The 20,881-nt window shown below is 48.5% G+C and overlaps 1 protein-coding gene across 2 annotated transcripts in view; it reads right to left on the reverse strand.

Moving 5' to 3' along the window:
* The window catches only part of SNX29 (sorting nexin 29), a gene marked incomplete at its 3' end in the record, with an annotated part of 282,630 nt that extends 270,168 nt beyond the window's left edge, over positions 1-12,462 (reverse strand). Inside the window, exons 1-2 of one of the 2 annotated variants that reach the window (XM_084250522.1) lie at positions 12,403-12,462; positions 10,478-10,530 (exon numbers count right to left, since the gene is read on the reverse strand). In XM_084250522.1, coding sequence (XP_084106648.1) covers positions 10,478-10,530; positions 12,403-12,450 — 101 coding nt within the window. In that variant the 5' untranslated portion in view covers positions 12,451-12,462. Of the gene's footprint in view, positions 1-10,477; positions 10,561-12,402 lie in introns of both variants that reach the window. The other variant, XM_084250521.1, reaches the window with a different exon arrangement.
* Between the last annotated feature and the right edge of the window lie 8,419 nt (positions 12,463-20,881).

Consider the following 20,881-nt stretch of genomic DNA (forward strand, 5'->3'; position numbering starts at 1 on the left):
TCAAGTTATGTTTTGAGAGGCTGCTCTGGTTCAAATGGACATAGCCCTATAGGAATTCAGCTCTTATATAGAGTGCTCAAATCTGACTTGACTTCAAATCTGTTAAAAATGAATCTCATTTAAAAAAAACTGTGGAATGTCAATACAATGGAATACTACTCAGCAATAAAAAGGAATAAAGTGCTGATAGACACTATCACATGGGTGAGTCTAGAATATATTATGTTAAGGGAAAGAAGTCAGGCCCCAAAAGTCACACATTGTCTGAAACGTTAAGAAAAAGTAAATATATAGAAAGGAAGTCACTGTCTAAGGCCGAGAGTGGAACCAGGGATTAAATGTAAACTGGCACAAGGGAATTCTTCTGGGTGAAAAAAATGTTCTAAAACTAAATTAAATATGGCTGCACAACTATATAAACTGACTTTTAAAATCACTGCATTGTATACTTACAAGGGGTAGAATCTTGTGGCATGTAAATAGGTCTCAAAAAAAGATTGTTAAAAAAAAAAACTGCCCTCAAGGTGCTCGGTAAAAGTCTGATAAAGGAGAGAAGGAGCTAATGGATGGAAAATGAAGTAACTCCTTCCTACTGAATTTAAATTTGTCCAACAGAGGGAGACTGCGGAAGTTTGACCAGTTTACTGCTAAAATTCAGCAAGCACTGGTTTTCCTGAGCTTTGTCCTATATTTCAAGGCTGTTTAACCTGCCACATTGTTCTACAATAAGATTCCTAAGAATCCTGTACTTTTTTTATGCAAATATTAGAACAACAGACAGGATTAGCAGTAAATGTAGTGCTTTCACTGAACAGCATCAAATTAACCTTTTGACTAAAGGGCTTATTTCAAATTGATACTTTTATTATATTACAGCTTTATGGGAACCTTTTGGGAGAAACCTAAGTACAGTCATGAAAACAGACAGGATTATATTCACGTGTGAAACTCCAGCATCCCCTGGGATAGAACCAACTGCACCCATAGCAACAGCACCAGCCCTATCTCTGATTTAAGACCATGCGGCACCCACTAGCCTTGCTGAAGTCAGGCCATTATGTGGCATTCATTTGCAACTGGCCATGCCCTACATTTATGTCTCATAAAATAAGTTTTCAAAAAGGTTCATCCCCTTTAGCCCCTGAATTTTAGGGTAGAAGTCAATCTGCGGCTATAGAAGTCGGATAAAGATTTAGGGGGAAAAATGAAAATATTTATAATCGTGGGAAGTTAAAAAAAAAAGCCTAAATATTTAATATTTGGGGAATAGCTGACCGAATGATAGCATAGCTTAGAATCAAAGGCTATTAAGCCCTTAAAAACATTTATCAAGAGCTCATCCAGATAAGTCAACGTGTTTATAATACAATATGAAATGAAAACTAAGCATGTACATTAAGCATGTTCTCAACTACACCACACACACGTGCACACACACACACTGACACACTAGAGGGGATTATGTAGGAAAATGAACCATTTGTAGAGGAATTACAGGGCAGGTTTTTCTTAACCTCGATGCTTTTCTGAACTTAGCTTATTTCTAAAACATTTTTTTCATAAACCAAAGTACTGCTACCTTGAGCTATAAAGACTGAAGGAAAATGGTTTAGAAGTTATCGTGAGGCTCTCCCTGCGCAGTCACGGCATCAGTAAAAAAAAAAAAACCAAAGGGGGGCAAGAAAAAGCAAGTTCTGAGGTTCACCCCTGACTGCCCCCACCCTGTGGGAGATGGAATCCTGGGTAAGGCCCATCTGAGTAGTTTCCTCAGGAGAGGCTCAAGGTGAACAGGAAGGCTGGGCATCTCAGTGGAGCGCGACGGAGGGCCAGAGCAGGAGCAAGATCACGGCAACTTTTGCGGTGGCTTTTTCCAACGGGCATTTGAAATATCTCACCAACAAGCATGTGAAGAAAAATAAACTATGTGACTGGTTGTAGGTAGTTGCTAACAGCAAAGGGCATCTCTAAATTACCTCCAGATTAACCAGGATGACAAGGAGGAAGATGAGAATTAAAGCTCATCCATCTGGGGGCCTCCCCGGTGGCGCAGCAGTTGAGCGCTGGGTTGCGAAGCTGCCCGCAGCCTCTGCAGCACCAGTTCGCTCCAGGCCGCTCCCCTCCAGGAGGGTCCCACATGGCGCACAGACCTCCCCTGCCGCCCGCCGCTCCCCTCAGCAGTGTATTTCGTTAGGTCTGCCTGTTCTGCTCCCCACTCTGGCTCTGGTGAATTCTCTCACCCTCCCGCGCTTCCGACTGTACCCAGTGCTTGTATAAATAAATAAATAAATCTAATAGCAAAAAAATTAAAAAAAAAAAAAAAGCTCGTCCATCTGGAATATTTTGTATGAGCTCTTGAATAAAACTCAGGAGCCAGAGGGAAAAAAGATAAAATAAAATTTAAGGTGAGGAAGTCATGCCACTATTTAAGATGCTTATACAGCATTAGCAATAGCATTTCTTGAAAAGCTTAGGTTACAAGGTCAAGAAAAGCAGGTCCAAAAAAAAAAATACACAAATGTTTCTAACCCACAAATAGAAACATTCTGTAACAAAAGAAAACGTAACATTAAAAGTTGACTTCTTTAATAAGAGAAAATGGGGGAGGAGAATTTCATTCACAATAGTAAGAAAGTTTTAAAAATCACATTTTTTTTTAATTCTTTTAATTATTTATTTATTTATTTATTTGTGCAAGCACTAGGTACAGTCAGAAGTGCAGGAGGGTGAGAGAATTCACCAGAGCCAGAGCGGGGAGCAGAGCAGGCAGAAGGACCGAAGTACACTGCTGAGGGGAGCAGCGGGCGGCAGGAGAGGTCTGCGCGCCATGTGGGACCCTCGCCAGTGGCCAGTGATTGAACTGGCGCTGCAGAGGCTGCAGGCAGCTTCGCAACCCAGTGCTCAACCGCTGCGCCACCGGGGAGGCCCTAAAAATCACATTTTTTAACAAGAAAGATACTAGTCCTGCATGAAGAAGACAGTAACATTTCTTTATAAGGCATTAAAGCCAGGGTCTCCCTGGTGGTACAAGGGGTTAAGTCTCAGAAGCTATCAGCAGCCACTGCAGCATGGGTTCAATCTCTGGCCAGGGAGCTATCCACATGGCACAGCAGACCTCTCCTGTCTCGCCCACTGCGCCCTTCAGCAGTGTATTTCAGTACATCTGCCTGTTTTGCTCCCCACTCTGTCTCTAGTGAATCCTCTCATCCCTCCCCCCCACACCTCTGGCCTACACCCCAATTCTTGTATGCATAAATAAAAATAAATCTTTTTAAAAAACAGAATTAAGATCAAAATAATAGGAATGGGGGGGTTGGTTTTGTTTTACCTTGTTTTTCAGTTTGGGCTTTTTTGGTACAATATATATATACAGACATTTATTTATTTTTGGTTTATTGGGAGTTGAATTGCTGAGTCACACATTAATTTGCATTTAGCTTAACTAGAAGCTGACAAACTTTTTCAAAGTACTGTTACATGTTTTGGCACCAGCAACAATGCATAAGAGCTACAGTCACCCCACATTTTTGCCAATTCTTGGCGTTGTCGTATTTTATTTTATACGTTAATCATGCTGAATGGGAAGATTTATTAAAATAAAAATGTCCCCAAAATATCAATTCTTCCCAAATTAATGAATAAACTTAATACAATTCCAGTAAAAATCACAGGAATTTGGAACAGTAGGTTTTGGATCCAGGGATAAATAACCCAATGGAGCAATATAAAGAAGCCCCCCCCACCCCCTGCAAATCCTAATAAATATGGAAATACCTTATATAAAACAATGGTGTTACTTCAATTCAGATAAGCAAGAATGGGTATTTATCCAGTGGCACTAACACAGTGGCTCAGGGCTAAAGGAAAGTGAGGATAAATGTCTAGCCATAGACAAAACAATTCCAGAGGAAGGAAGATCAAAGAAGTGACTTGCACCATTTACCATCCATTGGGTCAGGAAATTCATTTAGAGAGCATGAGAGGCAAAGCCAGGTACCTCACCCGCAAAGTCCCCACGCTCCTTCTTGGGCCAGAGGTCCCAGCACCAAAGAGTCAAGTCAGCACACTGCGTTGGCCTGGAGCACCTTCTCACTGTGCTGAGGGCATGGAATGAAAGTAAGCTGCAGTCAGGTCCTCCCCGGTGGCGGTGGTGCAGCGGTTGAGCGCTGGGTTGCGAAGCTGCCCGCAGCCTCTGTGGCACCAGTTTGATCCCCGGCTGCTCCCCAGCCACTGAAGGAGGGTCCTGCATGGCACGCAGACCTCTCCTGCCACCCGCTGCTCCCCTCAGCAGTGTACTTCGTCCATCTGCCTGTTCTGCTCCCCGCTCTGGCTCTGGTGAATTCTCTCACCCTCCCGCGCTTCTGACTGTACCCAGTGATTGTATAAATAAATAAATAAAAATCTTTAAGAAAAAAAAAGTAAGCTGCAGTCAGAGACAAAGATCTGTGAGAAAGATGGCAACCATCTAGAAGAAACTAAAACTGGATTCATGTCTTAAGCCATAGACTATACAAAAATAAATTCCAGATGGAGTCAATGTTTAACTGCAAACAATAAAAAATCTCATAAGAAAATTAAAATGACCACACACATACTCTAACATCAGAGAAGACTTACTTAAAAGAGTGAAAACCCAGAAACTGGTAAGCTGGTTATAGGGCTCAGTAAAAAGGCACAGGCTCATGTAAAAAGTTTTAAATGCAGCATTATAATAGGTACTATTATCTGTGCTTATAAAGATAATGGCAAACTGAACTGAAAAAAAATTTGCAATGCAGAAGACAGATCAAAGGTTAAGTACCATAATATTCCGAGTTCTCACAAATTGCCAAAGGAACAAATAAGCCAATAAGAAAAAAGGCAAATAATATTGTTATAGGACAGGGAGAGGGGCAGCCCAAACCCCGCAAACCTGCCTCTTCTAAATGGGTTCTGCCATCCGCCGCATCAACACAAAACACATGAGACTAATGGGAAGGATCTTTAATAAAACTAGGAAACAATACAGGTAAGGCAAAGAGTCTAGTTTCTAAATGAAGCACCCAAAGTTACCCGTCCCCTCGTGGGTAAAAGTCCATCCATATGGGATCGGCCCAGAACAAGGCCCCAAAGCCTGCCACAAGTCTAAAGCATCTTCCAGTGGGGACCCACAGAAAAGGGTCACAAACAACCGGACAAGCCCGGAAGGAAAAGAGCAAAATCAACATCAAGATAAAAGCTGCCATTGTCACCTCCCCATGGGTCTCACCCACATCTGTGTCACCCAGTCCACGACCAAAAGACAAGCGCAGTTTCTTTACGTGTCTCGAGGCTCCATGCGCCTCCTCCAGGTCTCCTGGCTCCATCCTGCTTCCTTCCTCAGTCTCTTCTGCAGCTTCTCCTCTTCCTGCTCAGCTCCACCCTCCCTTGGGTGGGGCAGGGAACCTCCCCCTTTCCTGGGGACCACCCTGTTACAATATGAAGACGTTTTGCTCAACTGAGGTAAACCATCAAGGAAATTCAAAATAAAGTAACAGTGAACTACCACCCATAAGATTGAAAAAACTTTAAAACAACAATCAAGACTGCTGTCAGCAAGAAAGAAAAGGGTCATCTCATGAACCGCAGCTAGAAAGGTTTAGAAAGAAATCTGACCACAATTTGTAAAAATAAAAACATGCGTTTTGACCCAGCAACCCAACTCCTTGAAATCTATGCCAAAGAAATAAAGATATAAGGAAAACAAAATAACTTAATCAAATAAAAATAAGAGGGAGGAGGCTCCGGATGTCTACTGCTTCATTATCCATAGCAGTGACATTTGGAAACAAAGCCAGGCCTCCTCTGTAGGCAACTGTTTACCCGCATCAGCAATAGAATGCAGGCTTTTACAAGAATTATTAGAACTACAAGTTGGAAAGGTTTCAACAGCGTAGTCCCAAGAGAAAAAATAAAGACACAGAACATTATGTAGGATTCAGTTTGTAAAACTGAATGTGTGTGTGTGTGAATACATTTGTATATTTTATTTGTAAATGTTTCTATGAGGGTAGAGAAAAACAGAGTGGTTCTTGATCACTAACATAAGTTCTCCAAAGGGAAGGACAAAAGGATGTGGTAGAGAAAAAAAAGAGGGGGGAAAAAAAAACAGCTGACAAAGAACCAGGAAAATGCCAGCTTGGCAAAGGTGAAAACTTACAAGGCAGTGAGTGGTTTTCAAGCCACTGTTAGGGGGAGGGTTTGAGGGTGGTAGACAGGCAAATAAAAGAAATTCAATTAATGTTCTTCCAGAGGAACCAGAAATTTAAAAAATAACCAAATTTCAAATGTGTGAAATCATACTTTCTGACCATTTTCAAAGTCACTGACATAAACCCAGGAACTGCCTTTTCTGGGGAGCAGACAGACTCCAGCCCTGGGTCTAGACGCAAACACAGCTGGGGGATCTCGAGGGGGGTGAGGTGCTTCTTAAGTGTGGAACAGGAGCTGGCTGCCAAGAAGGAATCAGCTGAAGGAGCAGGTAAAGCAAAAGGGGAAGAGAATGGAGAACAACCAGAGTCCTGAGTAGCACGAGGGGTAAGTGGGGAAGCGGGAAACAGAAGAAACATGAAGCCGGGCCTCCCCGGTGGCGCAGCGGTTGAGCGCTGGGTTGCGAAACTGCGCGCGGCCTCTGCGGCGCCGGTTCGATCCCCGGCTGCTCCCCGGCCACCAGAGGAGGGTCCCACATGGCGCGCAGACCTCTCCTGCCGCCCGCTGCTCCCCTCAGCAGTGTACTTCGGTCCTTCTGCCTGCTCTGCTCCCCGCTCTGGCTCTGGTGAATTCTCTCACCCTCCCGCGCTTCTGACTGTACCCAGTGCATGTATAAACAAAAACAAACAAACAAACCAGCAAACAAATAAATAAAGCATGCCTCTATAAAAAAAAAAAAAAAAAAAAAGAAACATGAAGCCAATGGCCCTGGATCTCCAAATCTGCTCAGTCCACAGTGCAAGAGAAAGAAAACTCCGCATCAAAAGCTTGTCTTAAAAAATCACAAAAATGACAAGCAGCACCCACCTGTCCTGATCTCTGGCCACACCTCAGAGTCAGAGCATGTGTACCTCATGCCCCACTTGCAGTCAGTCACTCAGGCGTACAGAATCAGCCCAAGGCGTCTCTATCCTCCACTCTCTTCTCCGGCTACCACCACCTCCATGCAGCCCTCCCGGCTGCTATGCAGAGCCACCTCCTCAGAGGTCCCAGATGCCTCCTCTCTCCATCCATCAACCTGGCATCCAGACCGAAGCTCCTCCTGAAATGGGACTCCGACTCCACCATTATCTTTCTTATTTACTTTCCTACACTTCACTAAGAAGAAAGAGGCACCCACCCGGAGCACTGGGCTCTGGAAGACAAGGTGACTGGTGGTGGCTGCAGGGGCGGGGAGACCTGAGTGGACTGGAGAACAATCCAGAAGCTGGAGTCAGGGTGAGGGAGAGAGCTGCTCAGCCACCTCTTCAGACCTGACCAGTTTCTTTTCATTAGCTCACTGCCTTTCCTCTTGAGGTTAAACGTCCCCACAGTGTAAGACGATGATGTGGTTTTCCTACAAGAAAGTGCCACCACCTTTGGTCAAACACATTTCAAAGCTAAGATGAAGACTGATACTGAGAAGGAACCCCCTAAGGGAATGAAACGCGTTTTTTATTTTTTATTTTTTTGATAGAAGTCTTTATTTCTTCCACCAATGCAGTTTTTAGTCCCCACCCCCACTTCCCCCCTAACTTCTAAAGTGCCAACCGTAGCGAGATGGGGAACTCTCCCGTTCAAACTTACTGCAGTTTTGTCTCCAGCAAGTTCAGTTTTTGTTGGACAACATAGCGAGAAAAGAGGGAGGGACACTAGATGAAAAGCATTTTTAAAACCCAGCTTCGAAATCAATGCAACGGTGATATAACAGAGAAAGAACAGACTTTGGTGCCTGAGAAACCAGGATCCAACTCCCAGCTCCGCCTTTCTGAGCCGCCTACTGAGGCTGGGTCAGTTCGCCTCCTTGCGTGCCCTGAAGACTGGGAGCAGGTGCGAACAGAGAGGGCAGGAGCCATGAGAAGCAGCAGGCACCATCGCCAACAGTAAGCAGCAAGCTTCTCCCAGCCATAAACAACGTGCTCACAGAAGGAATTACCTTCTTCAATAAATTCTACTATAAAGTAGAACATGCCACCTACTAAAAGTTACAGTAGGAAAGTGTACTGTATGAGAGCATGTTAATCTCATTTTTAGACATGGATTCTCTGTCAGGAAATGAATAGAACAGTGATGGGAAAAATGAGAAATAAGTCCAGACGTTATGCACACTTGCTCTCTCTCTCTCTCTCTCTCTCTCTCTCTCTCACACACACACACACACACACACACATGCCCGCTCAGTAGATCCAGGATGAGAAGCAGATTTGCACTATGAATTAATAAGCCTCCCTTGGGCTGCCCCTGGTAGGGCAGGTGGTTGAGCGCCGCACTGTGAGGCTGTCCACGGCCTATGTAGCACTAGTTCGATCCCAGCCGGCTGGCGAGGATCCCACATGGCGAGGCAGACCTCTCCTGTCTCACCCACTGCTCCCCTCAGCAGTGTATTTCAGTCAGTCTGCCTGTTCTGTTCCCCCCACTCTGTCTCTGGTGAATCCTCTCACCCTCCTGCGCATCTGGCCTGTACTCCGGTTCTTGTGTAAATGAATAAATAAATCTTTAAAATAAATAAATAAATAAGCCTCCCAGGTGATTCCGAGGCAGGTGGACCTTCGAAATGACTCACCTGTGCTGACCAATGCCAAGCCCATGGTAGGCCCTCAGGAAGAACTGGAACAACCACTCATTCTACCGACCTAACACTGCAAACACACACTGAGAACCTACTGTGTGACAGGCACATGATAGTGCAGAACGCAGAGAAGCAAACAGCTGGAGCAGCAGCCCTTCTGCCTTCGCAGCTCACTAGCCTCGTGCTGGCATGGCCACGCCAACGCCTGACTGTCACAGGGAGCACCGCCCACACTCCTGGGACGACAAATCTTTACTGAGCACCTTCCAGCTGCTTCTAGCCACCATGACACATCGTGACCATGAGAGCAAGACCTCCCGGCCCACACAGAGCCAATGTCACAGAGATGGGGGACAGAGGTGAGCTAAAGTGGAGCGCACAGTGGACAGCCGACGAGCCAGTACTTACCATGTTACTGCCGAGAAAAAAGAAGGGGTGGAGTATAAAGGAAGGGGTGCAACAGCCCCAGTCCTGCACCTGCACTGCTCATGGCTGGTAAAGGGTCACAGAAGAACAGAGCATGAAAGGGCAGAGAAGAGGAGGACCGGCTCTGATGGGGGGCCCGGGAGGAAGCCGGTGCTGGGGCACACAGACAGTGTCCGGGGCAAGAAGACCGCCGAGCAAGTCAGTTCCCTTCCTTCCTGCCAGGAGAGTTCCTCCTGCCACCCCACAGCTGCAGAGATGAATCAGCTCTGAATGACCTCACAGCCATCTCCAGCATGTCTGAGTGCTGTCACCTTTGCCAAAATGTTTCCAGCTCCTCCCAGCCAATGTTACAGAAGCTATGCAAAGCCTTTCCTAGGCCTTAAAGGTTAATGGTAATATTTTTAAAGTCTAAAAGAACATATGATCACAGTAAAAAATATGAAGGATATCAGAAAGCTGCAAGAGTTTGGTGCAAGTTGCACCAAACCTCTTGGTGTGGTTTTTACCAGCTGTTGTTAGATGGAACTAGGGTTCCCCCCGTGTCCATGTGATTTTATAGTTAAATGCTTCACCCTAGAGCTATCCCCCCATACCCATGTAATTTTTCTGTCTACTCTTTCTACTTCTTTTTTTGTTTTAAAGATTTATTTATTTATGCATACAAGAGCTGGGGTACAGAGGTGTGGGGTGGGGGTGAGAGGATTCATCAGAGACAGAGTGGGGAGCAGAACAGGCAGACTGACTGAAATACCCTGCTGAGGGGAGCAGTGGCTGAGATAGGAGAAGTGTGCTGTGCCATGAGGGTAGCTCTCTGGCTGGGGATCAAACTCAGGCTGCTTCATATTGCTGCGTCTTAACCTCTTGCGCCACCAGGGAGGCCCTGCTCTTTCTACTTCTATTGCAAGTTCCAATTTTTATACTGCTGCCAAAGCATTTTTTGGCTTAAAACAAATTCCGTAGGGACATCATTTTTAAAGGTGATGTGCCACTGATGCACACCTTTTAGTCGCCATTCCCCAAGGGTTGGGCATTTTACATTACTGAGTTTTCACTATTATAAATCACCCTGAACAGTTCTGTTACACAGAAGGCATTTCCAGCATTTCCTCAGAACAGAATCCCAGAAGGAGAATTAGGGGAAACTAGAAACACTTCAGACACACTCCAGGGTGGAGGGGCCAAGGGTCACCCATAATCCCTGTGAGAGGCAGAAGCAGAGCTGTTCATCACTCACCACCCGTCTGCGGCAGTGAGCCGTCTGAGAAGTGATGTATTTACCTGCTGTCGGAATCTGAGGCGATCTCCTTTCTCCCTCCAAAGCGGATCTGGCACTGCATGCAAAGAGAAGCTGCAGAGATCAGCTGGGGGTGGGATCCCCTCCCCCCACCACTCAACAGCCCATCAGGCCTGCAGGCTCAAAGGGGACACAGCCCTCCACATGCGGGGGAGAGGGGGGGGGCAGCCCAAGACCAAAGGGATGGACACCCAGCCTCCCAGCCACCACTGAAAGGAAGCCCTTATCTCCTCTGTAGAAAAGTGAGCCTTGTGGGTAAACAATGCTAAGAGGAAAACAGAAAGCACACCGCCTTCTGCAAATTATCTAGAAGCGCCTTCTGCCAGCAGCTGAGTGTCACTAACACTGCTCTTAAGAAGCAATAATTACATCTTCCACAAATCTGTGACGATGGGCCCCTCTAACGGAACCCCAAAGTTGCCAGGACAGGCTACACATTAAGTCAGCATAAATCAAGCCTCAAACAAGTGCTCTGGTTGTGTCGCACGACCAGTGGGGGCACAGGGAGGAGGGGCCGCCATTCAGATAACATAACATTTAGCATTTTAACCACTTTTAATTGGACGTGCAATTCACAATATTGTACGCCCAATAGCGCCGTCCATTGCTCTGTTAAAGGCGGAGGATCTCCACTGTGGGCCTCAGGCTTATAAGCTTGCTGCATTTATTGTATTAAAACAGACAGAAGCTATGTAGTGTTCTAAATGACACATTTGTCAAAACTCGGGGCACCGCACTCTTAAAATTGCTGTATTTATTACACTCAAATTACACCTCAATAAAGTTGGTCTTTGTAAAGGTACAAATACAGCTTTTACATGCACACACCCATAATAACAACAAAACAACACAGTAGCAGGCGTGGGCATAACCCTCCCATTATTTCTATTTAACTGCTACATTTAAAGTGCTTTGACCTGCTTCCTCATCTTACATTTTCCATTTCTGGAGCAAAGACAGAAGAAACGAATAGTGTGGATTCCATATTTACTATGCACCAGGGGCGTGTCAGGCCCCTCACCTGCTTTAACAAACAAGTTCCGTCCACTGTGGAGATGAGTGAGCAGATTACAGAGAAGAGGGGCCTGGACGAGGCAGGCGAGGTGCCCCGGCTCACACAGGGTGCAGAGATGAGGCCAGGGTGCCTCGGGGCTTGGGCAACTGCTAAACTCTTTGGGCTCATGTCAGCACGCAGCACCCACTTGTATTAAGCATCTCCCCGTACTGTGACAACATGCATGCTGTGGTCAGGCCCCTTCTAACTATGCGCACCGAGAATTCCCAGGCAGTCCTGGCTCTGCCACTTACTAGCCAGACCACTGGATCTTCTGAGCTTTGGTTTCTTCATCTGTAAACTGGAAATCACTGCGGGAACTGCCTGGCAGGGCGGGAAGGGTTCCTGGAGAGCACTCTGTGGGGAGCCCAGCACGCCACGCAACCAGTGTGGCTCATAGCAGCACCCATCCTCAGGCGCAGGACAGGACGCTACCTAATGCAGCCTCACGTCAAAGCCCCCTCCACGCCCCACCAGAGGCGGCATCAAAACCAACCTCCAAAATGAGCACAGGGCCCTCATGGAAGATCCGGACCTCCGCAGCCAGCAGATGCCCCAGCCGTGCCCAGCCCCATCCCTCTGCCTCTGCTCTTGTGCTCACGGGGTCCCAGCTCCAACCTACCACCTCAGCCACTGTAAGAGGTTCCCCGGTACATGGTGGTTTGGAAACGAGACTTTGAAACCCTGAAGGATGGGGCCCTCCTTTCCCTAGCTCTGCCGCCTCCCTGCTCTATCCCTTGCCAGGGGAACTGCAAGCCTCACTGTTCCCAGATACCAGTGGGCGTGAGAGTGTCTGGGGGGCAGAACCACTGCCCTGTCACTGGCCTCAAAGGCACACGGGAGCCCTGCTCTTACCTGTTTCACTGCATCCAGCAGTCGCTCCAGCAGGCATTGTCTTTTCATGTCATTGTTCTGTGATCCTAAAATGCAACGAAGCTCAATTAGTTCTCCCTGACACGAGCCTTCTGTCAGGACTTCTGGCGTGTGGCATCGGACATCTCACCCAGCACTGGGCGTCCTTAATGAATCAGTAACAACACTGGGTGCCAAGAACCTACTTCACTACAATGAACCTTGACTACTGGCCTGACCCTGACTCCCGGGAAATCAGCTCAGCGTCCCCCTAATCTGAAGAATGTGTCCATAATGGCCCGCTCCGGCCTTCTCAAGCTCAGCACAATCAACATCCTCTGCAGTGGGGGCTCCCTGTGCAACACAGGATACTTAACAGTCCCCCGGGCCCCAACCCACTAGATGCCAGTAGCACACAGATATAAGCCGTGGCGCGCCTCCAGACACTGCCCCATGTCCTCTGGATCAAAGCTGCCCCTGGGGGGCTAACCTGGCAGGGAGGCTTCCCAGGCAGCGGGCGTTGCTCGCTGCTCGCCACCAGGTTTAGCATCCTTCTCCAGGCCACCTGGAGGCAGGGAAACCCAGTTCTGGCTTTTCTCAGCTGCCTTTATAAGGCCGTCCCTAACAAGTCCTACTGAGACTTAAGGCAGGCGTGCCCCCGGAGGGTGCTGGGGAAATACTGCCCACCTGGTAAAGGGCAGGAGGTGGTGTCTTAAGTCGTCTGTCCATCCTTCCTGCCTCCACCACAAACACAGAGTGGAGCCCGAGTGGCACTGTGTGACCAAGAGCGGCAAGCCAGAAGGGCAGGCCCCAGGACAGACACCAGGCCTGAGGGCCGTCTGCTGAACCAGCACTAGAGAGCTCCACCCTCCCCGCAGCAAGAGCCCCAACTGCTCAGTCCACTTGCATGGGGCTTTTCCTGGTGACCGAAAGCATTCGTTGTGGACTCACAGGGCCCACAGCCCATGACGTCCATTTAGGGGCAAGATCACTTGAAGGCACCACCAGGCAGACAGTCGGTGGAAGGAAGTGCTGGGCACACACGAGTTGTCAGCAACCCCACCAACAGGGACAGGGACAGAACAGTCATTTCAGAGCAGAGGCGCACTGGGTCACAACAGCAGGAGCCCTACACTGTAGGCCTTGTGTCACAACAGGCCATGTCTAGCTCTCGGGCACCTCACAAGGGCTGCCCCAGGAAGCACCAGCAGGGCGTAGCCTCAGAGACCCGCCTGCCCAAGTCCTGTCCAGGGCCAGAGGTAAGTAACCACCGCACTGCCCACCAGCCAGCACCGGACTGCTCTGCCTGCGTCCCCGGCGGCCTTAACTTCCACCACCACCTACAAGCCACATAGTAGGTCCCCATACCAGGCAGGGGAAGCTGAAACTCAGAGTGGATAAGCAGTCGTGTACACCGAGCCCTCCACAGACAGGACTCTGCATGCCAGGCCACGTGCAAAGTGCTGGACAGTTAAATGCACAAAGTCGCCTTCTCCGGGAGGGCGAAACAAACAGTGCATCTGCTGCAAATGAGCGGACTGGGAGAGTCTGACTAGGAAGAAAACCGAATGGTGTGACGAGGCAGGGAGGAAGTCAGGAGGCCAGGCCGCCGGGCTGTAGGGAAGGCCCCTGTGCCAAGTCACACCTGAGCTCAGCCCTTTTAAGAGGAAAGGAGCAGCCACGAGATCCGGGAGGCCAGCTAGGATGAGGGCGTGGCCGATGCAGGAGCACGCACAGCTCCCGGACCCTCCCGGGACTTGAGGGAAGGAGAGCAGACGGGCAGGCGGGGTCACACGGGGCTGCGGGGACCATGAGGAGGGGTCAGGCTCTGGGTCCCACTTGGTGGGAGATACAACCAGGCCATGGACACACAGGAATACGACTGTTTTCCCAAGGGTTGCCGCTGCTTTTTCTGAAAGAGGTTTCCAGAAAGGACAGCCTGCACATCATTCCCACCAGACAAGAGGCCAAGTTGAAGCAAAGAGGATGGCTGAGGGCCCGCCTGCCCGAGGCCCTCACCCAGCTCCCCTGGCACCTGCATCTCCCGTGACCCCGCTATAGGGATCAGTTTCTGCTCTTCTCTCTGACCCAGGACAGAGAAGTCAGGCTGCTTTCTTCCCTTTTCCAAGGACTGCATCCACCCGCCAACTCCACAGCCCTCGGGAAACACCAACAGGAAAGTTGACAGGTTTTTTACCCTCGAAATGCCTTTGCTGTTTTTTCTGATCATAAAAGTATTTCAAGTGAAAAAATAAAAAAATCAGGAAAAAATGTACACAGAAAATTTGAAATTTCCATCGGCTCACTGCTGCTCGTCTGTGCAATAATTCTCAAGCTTCCCTGTGCATGCGAGTCTCCTGGGGTCTTGTTAAAAGGCAGGTCCTGATTCAGCAGGTCTGGGGGGAACCTGCAAGCTGTCTTTGTCACAAGTGCCCAGGTGATGCTGAGGCTGCTGGCTCCTGCACCGACATGAATGGTAAGGACTGGCACCTACCCTTCCTATTATGCGCAGGGCCTGGAAACCATCTGCTTCATCTCACCCCACTGCTTTTTCTAGGTGCAATGCCTCACCTTGCAAAGCCCCTCCTCAGGGTGGGGAAAAGGTCTATTCTCTATATAGAAACATCCTGAGGTTGTGCAGGTCTCAGCCCACTGCAAATGAGGTTCCAATCACTCTGCAGTGACAAGTGTGCTGGAGACCACTCAACCTCAGGGTGGGCACCTGTGGGCACCCCAGCCCCGAGCCAGGACTTAGGGAATGGGTCTCACTTGCAGGGTGGAGGAGCTCGGGTAGCCTTGGGCGCGCTTGTGAACTGTGGCACAGAGGGGGCACTGGAGGGGGCCCGGAGCAGGAAGTCACGAGGAAGAGCTGGTCTCCTGGCCAGGCTGCAGGAGCCTGGTCTCCGCACGAGATCCCACCCCCAGGTCTGCAGTGGAGGGAGAGGAGCTCTGTGGAGACAGGCAGGGGAGCCTTCAACCTACCATCTTTCCTCCTTCTCCCAGTGACAAAGACTAGGAATCCTCCGGTCTCAAAGACAGCAGCCACCAAGGGGGCAGAGAGCCACTGGCCACCTGCTAAGCCTCCCCTGTGGGGTGAATTTTAGCCTCAACAAAGGGCACGGGCTCCATCCTCCAGGGCTCTGAGGCTCAGCGAGGAAGAGACCTTCACCCAGGCTGGTCCCCTGGCAGAGCTGGCTCTTGGCTCTGCCATCTGCTGACTCTGCTCACTCACAACCCTTAACAAACCAGCAGGGGCGATAGCCCCACCGCTGTGCAGGAAGAATTGCTGGGTGACACCCCGGCCTTCCCGCTTCCTTCCTTTTCCAGCGGCAGCCCTGGGTCAACACCATCAACCAGAAGAGCAAACTAGACTTCTTTAAACTTTCTTGAGAGACCACCATCAAAACAGAAACTGTAGGGCCTCCCTGGTGGTGCAAGGGGTTAAGCACTGCACGATGAAGCAATCCCCAGCCTTTGCAGCACAAGTTCGATCCCCCGGCCGACCAGGGAGCAACCCACATGGTGAAGCAGACCTCTCCTGTCTCCCCACTGCTCCCCTCAGTCAATCCGCCTGTTCTGTTCCCCACTCTGTCTCTGGTGAATCCTCTCACCTCCTGCATCTCTGGCCTGTACCCCAGCTCTTATATGCATAAATAAATAAATCTTTTAAAAAAAAAAACAAAACCAAAAACAGAAACTGTAAAGGCACCACAGGGAATAATCCCAGGGGCACACCCCCAAGGCGAGAAGTGTGCCAGTGCCGGGCCCCTGGCCCAGAAACCATATGTGCAAGTGCAGATCAGTTACCTGGTCCCGGGTGCTCATATCTTTGTCTTTGACATTCAAAACCCTTAGGACCCTACATTCATTCCTGCAAATCTCAGCCTTCAGGAGCCTCATGGACAGGCAGAGTAGAGGTGAAGAATGGACAGCCTGCAGGTGAAGAGGCAGGACTTGGACACCCAGAAAACAGTATTGTGGCATTAAAAGGAAAAGAACGGGCTAGCCTGGCTTGACTCCACTAGCCCAGGTATGTGACCACGGGCAAGTTCCCTCCCCTCGCTGCCCCCAGCAGGGCCAATAAAGGAGCAAGTGTGTATCCGCCCACAGAACAGAGCCTAGTAGCTACCAAGATTTTATACATTAGCCATAGTTATTGTGGTTGGCCACCCTCTACCCCAGAGACATCAAGACCTCTGGCTCCAAGAGGGATTTCCACCAGACTACCTTCTGTCCAGAGCAATTCAAAGCAATCCAATGCAGTCTCTGGGTTCTCTGCTCTTGGGGGTAAAAGCAACGGTCCCTTGGCATGTGAGGAGGGGAAATCAGCAGGATGCAGCAGGCTCTCTGTGTGTGTTCCCTCTTTGATACTTGCAGCAAGTGACGCTGGAGTTCAACCCAGAGGAGGGTTGGTCACTCGATCAAGGTATGCCCCCACCTCTCCACACAGAACAGAGGCCAGGCCAAGTCGCTGTGTGAGGCTGGTCTTTGCAGTGCAGCAAGAAGACAGAAGAGAGGTTCTCTGGGTGCCCCCACTATTGCCAGGAATCCTGCCAGCAGTCAGGCAGCAGAGTAAGCACTGAAGGGGGGGGTCTCCTTGACTCAAACTAGGGCCCCCACATGGCCATTCTGCTGGAGACTAGGACCTACTGAAAAGGTAGGAACTTGGGCTGTGTTTTTAAAAACCAGGAAGGACTAGAACAGGTAAATCCACACAGATAGAACATAACTGCTTCATGGGCACAGGGATTCCTTTCGAGGTGAAGAAAATGTTTTGGAACTAGATAAGGTGGTGGCTGCAGATGTCAAGGAATGTACTAAACACCACTGAATTGTTCACTTTAAAATGGTTAATTGCTTTTACAACTGCTAAATATGTCATGTAATGATTGTTCATTGCTTTGATCATTATCAAAAACATAAATGCTTTTATATTGTTTGAATTTCGCCTCACGAAAGAAAAGTTTCATGGGAAAGACTGCAAGAGGCAGATAAGGACCAAGAACACTCAAAACCAAAGGGACTCCTGTGAGACAGCCCAAAAGGTGGGACAAGGTGACACTAGAGAGTGCCCTGCTGCCACCCACGCTCTCTTCCCTTTCGTCTTTCTGCTGATACTGTGGGGAGAGTCTGTGTCAAGCTGGGAGGTCCCTAACTTCTGCATCTGTCAGGGCCTGAACAGGAAACACGTGCACTCAAGTAAGCAGAGTTCAAGGAGGCCCCCATGTAAAGGGGGGCTACCGAGGAGTTGGGGGGGAGCTAAGCCATTGTCACCCGAGGAGGTTTCACCGCCACAGGGCACTCAGCAACACCTGCAAGCATCTTTGGCACAGCCTGGAGGGTGTCCAGGCATCTAGAATGCAGGGATGGTGCTTAGACACCTACCATGCACAGGACAGCCCCCCACACACACGGCCAAGATTTATCTAGCCCAAAACATCCACATGCTGCAGCCAGAGATTTCTGCCCTAAGGTGAATTTGTTATCACCACCTCACAGATGATGAAACTGAGGTTCTGAGAGGGTAGAGTCACTTATACCTCCACGTGGGCTGGGAATCCCACCTCCTCTCACCAGCTCAAGGACACACTCCAGCAACTTAATCTCTTTCCCGCATCTTCACTTTTTCTTCCTTTCTACATAACTCCAAAAGCCAGCAAAGATACTGGGATTTCCCCAAGTTTAATGGCCACCACCATGCTGTGCTCCCACGTGCCCTTCCAGCTGCACCCCAATTCGCTGCTGCTCTGTCCAGCAGCACTTCCTTCTCAAGAGCATCCAGCCCTCTGTGAGCACAGCCCCAGCCATGACTGTCGGGAGTGGAGGGGCCCCACACCCTTGTGTTCCCAACTCCTTCACCCTGCACTGATTATCTACACAGCGGCCATAACATCTGGAAGCACAGGGGAGCACATGACCTCCTGATGTTGCAGAACTAACACAACAGAGTAGGTGAATTTCCTCAAGGACCCACAAAACCGCAATTAACACTTCTCCCAAAGCTGGCTGTCTCGGGTGGCCTGTATTTCTGACTTTCATTGAATAAACCTGCATCTGTAATGTACCACAGAACAGGGTACAAACTTTTTCTGTCAAGAGCCAGACAGTAAATATTTTAGGCTTTGTGGTTCCTACAGCCGCTATCACAACTACTCAGCTCTCCTAGAATCTCAAAAGCCACTGCTAGAGATGATCCACTCGTGAATCAGCAGGACTGCTTACAAAAAGATTTTACCCCACTGGCCAACCACTGCCCTAGCAGGATTAATCAGAGCGGGGGATTTAGAAATGAAAACTGCAGTGTCTGTTTCCAGACTTCGTAGGCACCGGGCAGCAAATTGGTTACAGGATCACAGCTTGATTGTGTTTCCACCTGCCCTCACCAGATAACCGAGACTCCACCACATCCAGAGCCGAGCAGGGAACAGGCTCGGTATCAGCTGGCTGTGCTGGCAGAAATCACACTCAGTTACGTTTAAAGGCAGGTGGGATGTTGACAATGTCAGCCCAGCGGTGAGCTCAGTACTGTTGTTTTTGTTTAATTTCTACCACCCCCAAAAATGACAACCACCCCAAATTAAAAAAAAAAAAAAAAAGGAAAACTGAAGTGAAGGAGGAGGAAGGCAAGAAATTGCTGACCAGAGTAGGCCAAAGGCAAGCACGCCACCAAAATCAGACCCCTCCACTGCCTTACAGGGACAGGTGGAGTATGGAAATGAGTGTAGTGGGCAGGGAAAGCAGGGTTCGTGAAGGCAGGCAGAGACTGCATTGAGTTGAGAGGTGGACAGACAGTCCCTCCAACTCTCCAAGCACCTGGATCCCACTGAGCCTGAAGCTAACCCTAACCCTAGTCTTTTCATTACAAGACACTCTAATTTCCCAGTGTGTTGAAACCAGTTTTTGCCATATGCAACTGAAAAGGGTCCTGGCTAACACACCACTGGTGTGCCCATTCACTTATCAGACCAACAGCTCAGTTCTTGGCTAAGTGACAGAAGAGCTACCAAATTGTCCTCCAATAAACATCTACTGATTGTTGAGGCCTGAATATCTGACCAAGCTCTGCTGCCATCAGAGCCCCACTCTTACTGGCAGTATTTTAAATGAGGACAACAACTTTGGCAGAAAGAGCAATCAAGAACAATCAACACTTTTATGTTAATGCAACTTCTGGGAAATCATCCTAAAGATGATGTTAAGGGTAAAATCAAAATGCAAATATAGATAATGATAAAATCACCTCAGCCTCTATCAGTGTTACTCAACCTGTTTTTTCATTAACTACCCCTTTGGATCTTTTTTAGACTGTTTTTTTTTCCTTCATCACTGCCTAGAGGAAACATTAACACCCGTTTGTCACTGCATGCATATCTGTGCTTTATGCATCCCAGTAAAAAAGGTTTCCCCCCTCCAGAACCAACGTTATCACCTCCCACTGAGATGACCTGACCTTTGTATGGAGAAGACAGGGCAGGACAAAAGGTGCTTCATCTGGAATTATGTTCACCTGCCAGAATCTAGAGTCAACCAGAATACCTTGGATTTCAGTTCCACGTTTTAAGAACTCCCAGAACTTGACTTCCTATTGGTTGCCCAGCAGAGCCATGAGAGAGAGATGTAGGCTCTGGTCCACTGCCACTGGCCCCCAGAGGAGGGTCAAGTGTTTGCGGAGAGCAGGACACTAGTAGCTTCTTGCCCTCTCCATGAGGGACCAACCCAGCGCCTTGCATAGGGGGTAAAGTTGATGCCATCCCCCTTTCTGCTCTGAATGAAAACCATAAATACTCTTTTTTCCATTCACTCATTTCAGCCAATTCTTTATGCCGAATACAAGGCACTGCTGGAGATGGCCCAGTCAATGCCAAGGAGAAAAGCGTGACCTTCAATATTCCAGACAAAGGAAAGAACTGCCAAAATGGACACAAACATCAGGCAAGACACAGCAGGAAGGACCCACAAAGGCCCGGTGTATGTGGTGTGTCCTGCCCTTGGGGCTGATTTATTTGACCTCTCGGTCAGGCTTTCCTTGAAAAGGGAACATCAGTTCTTCCTAGTCTAGGAAGGATTCTTGACAGTTACTAATGGAAATGAGCACTGAGGACCTTCGAATAAAAAGTCTTAGAAAATGCAGTGCAAATAACATGGTTTTCGGGCCCTACAAGTTTTACTTCCCCAGTAAGAGCGAAAACATTATCTGAAAATCAGAATTCCTTAGCTTGGAGAGGCTGGTGATCAAGTATTCCAACCCACTGGATTCTTCAAAGAAAACAGATATAATCACCACCACAACACCTTAAGAAGCCACCCACATGGGGCAGGTCTCTCCTTCTAATTTCTTTACTTCTCATATAAATATGAGTCTAGAAACTCTGTTTTGTGTACATGTGTGAATTTGCATCAAGTTACATATTTTAGGTATAATTCTGCACCCTTCTTTTTAATATACAGAAAGTTAATGTGGAGCTACAGCCACAGTGGTGTG

Source organism: Talpa europaea (genome assembly GCF_964194135.1).
Source record: "Talpa europaea genome assembly, chromosome: 12".
Taxonomy (NCBI): domain Eukaryota; kingdom Metazoa; phylum Chordata; class Mammalia; order Eulipotyphla; family Talpidae; genus Talpa; species Talpa europaea.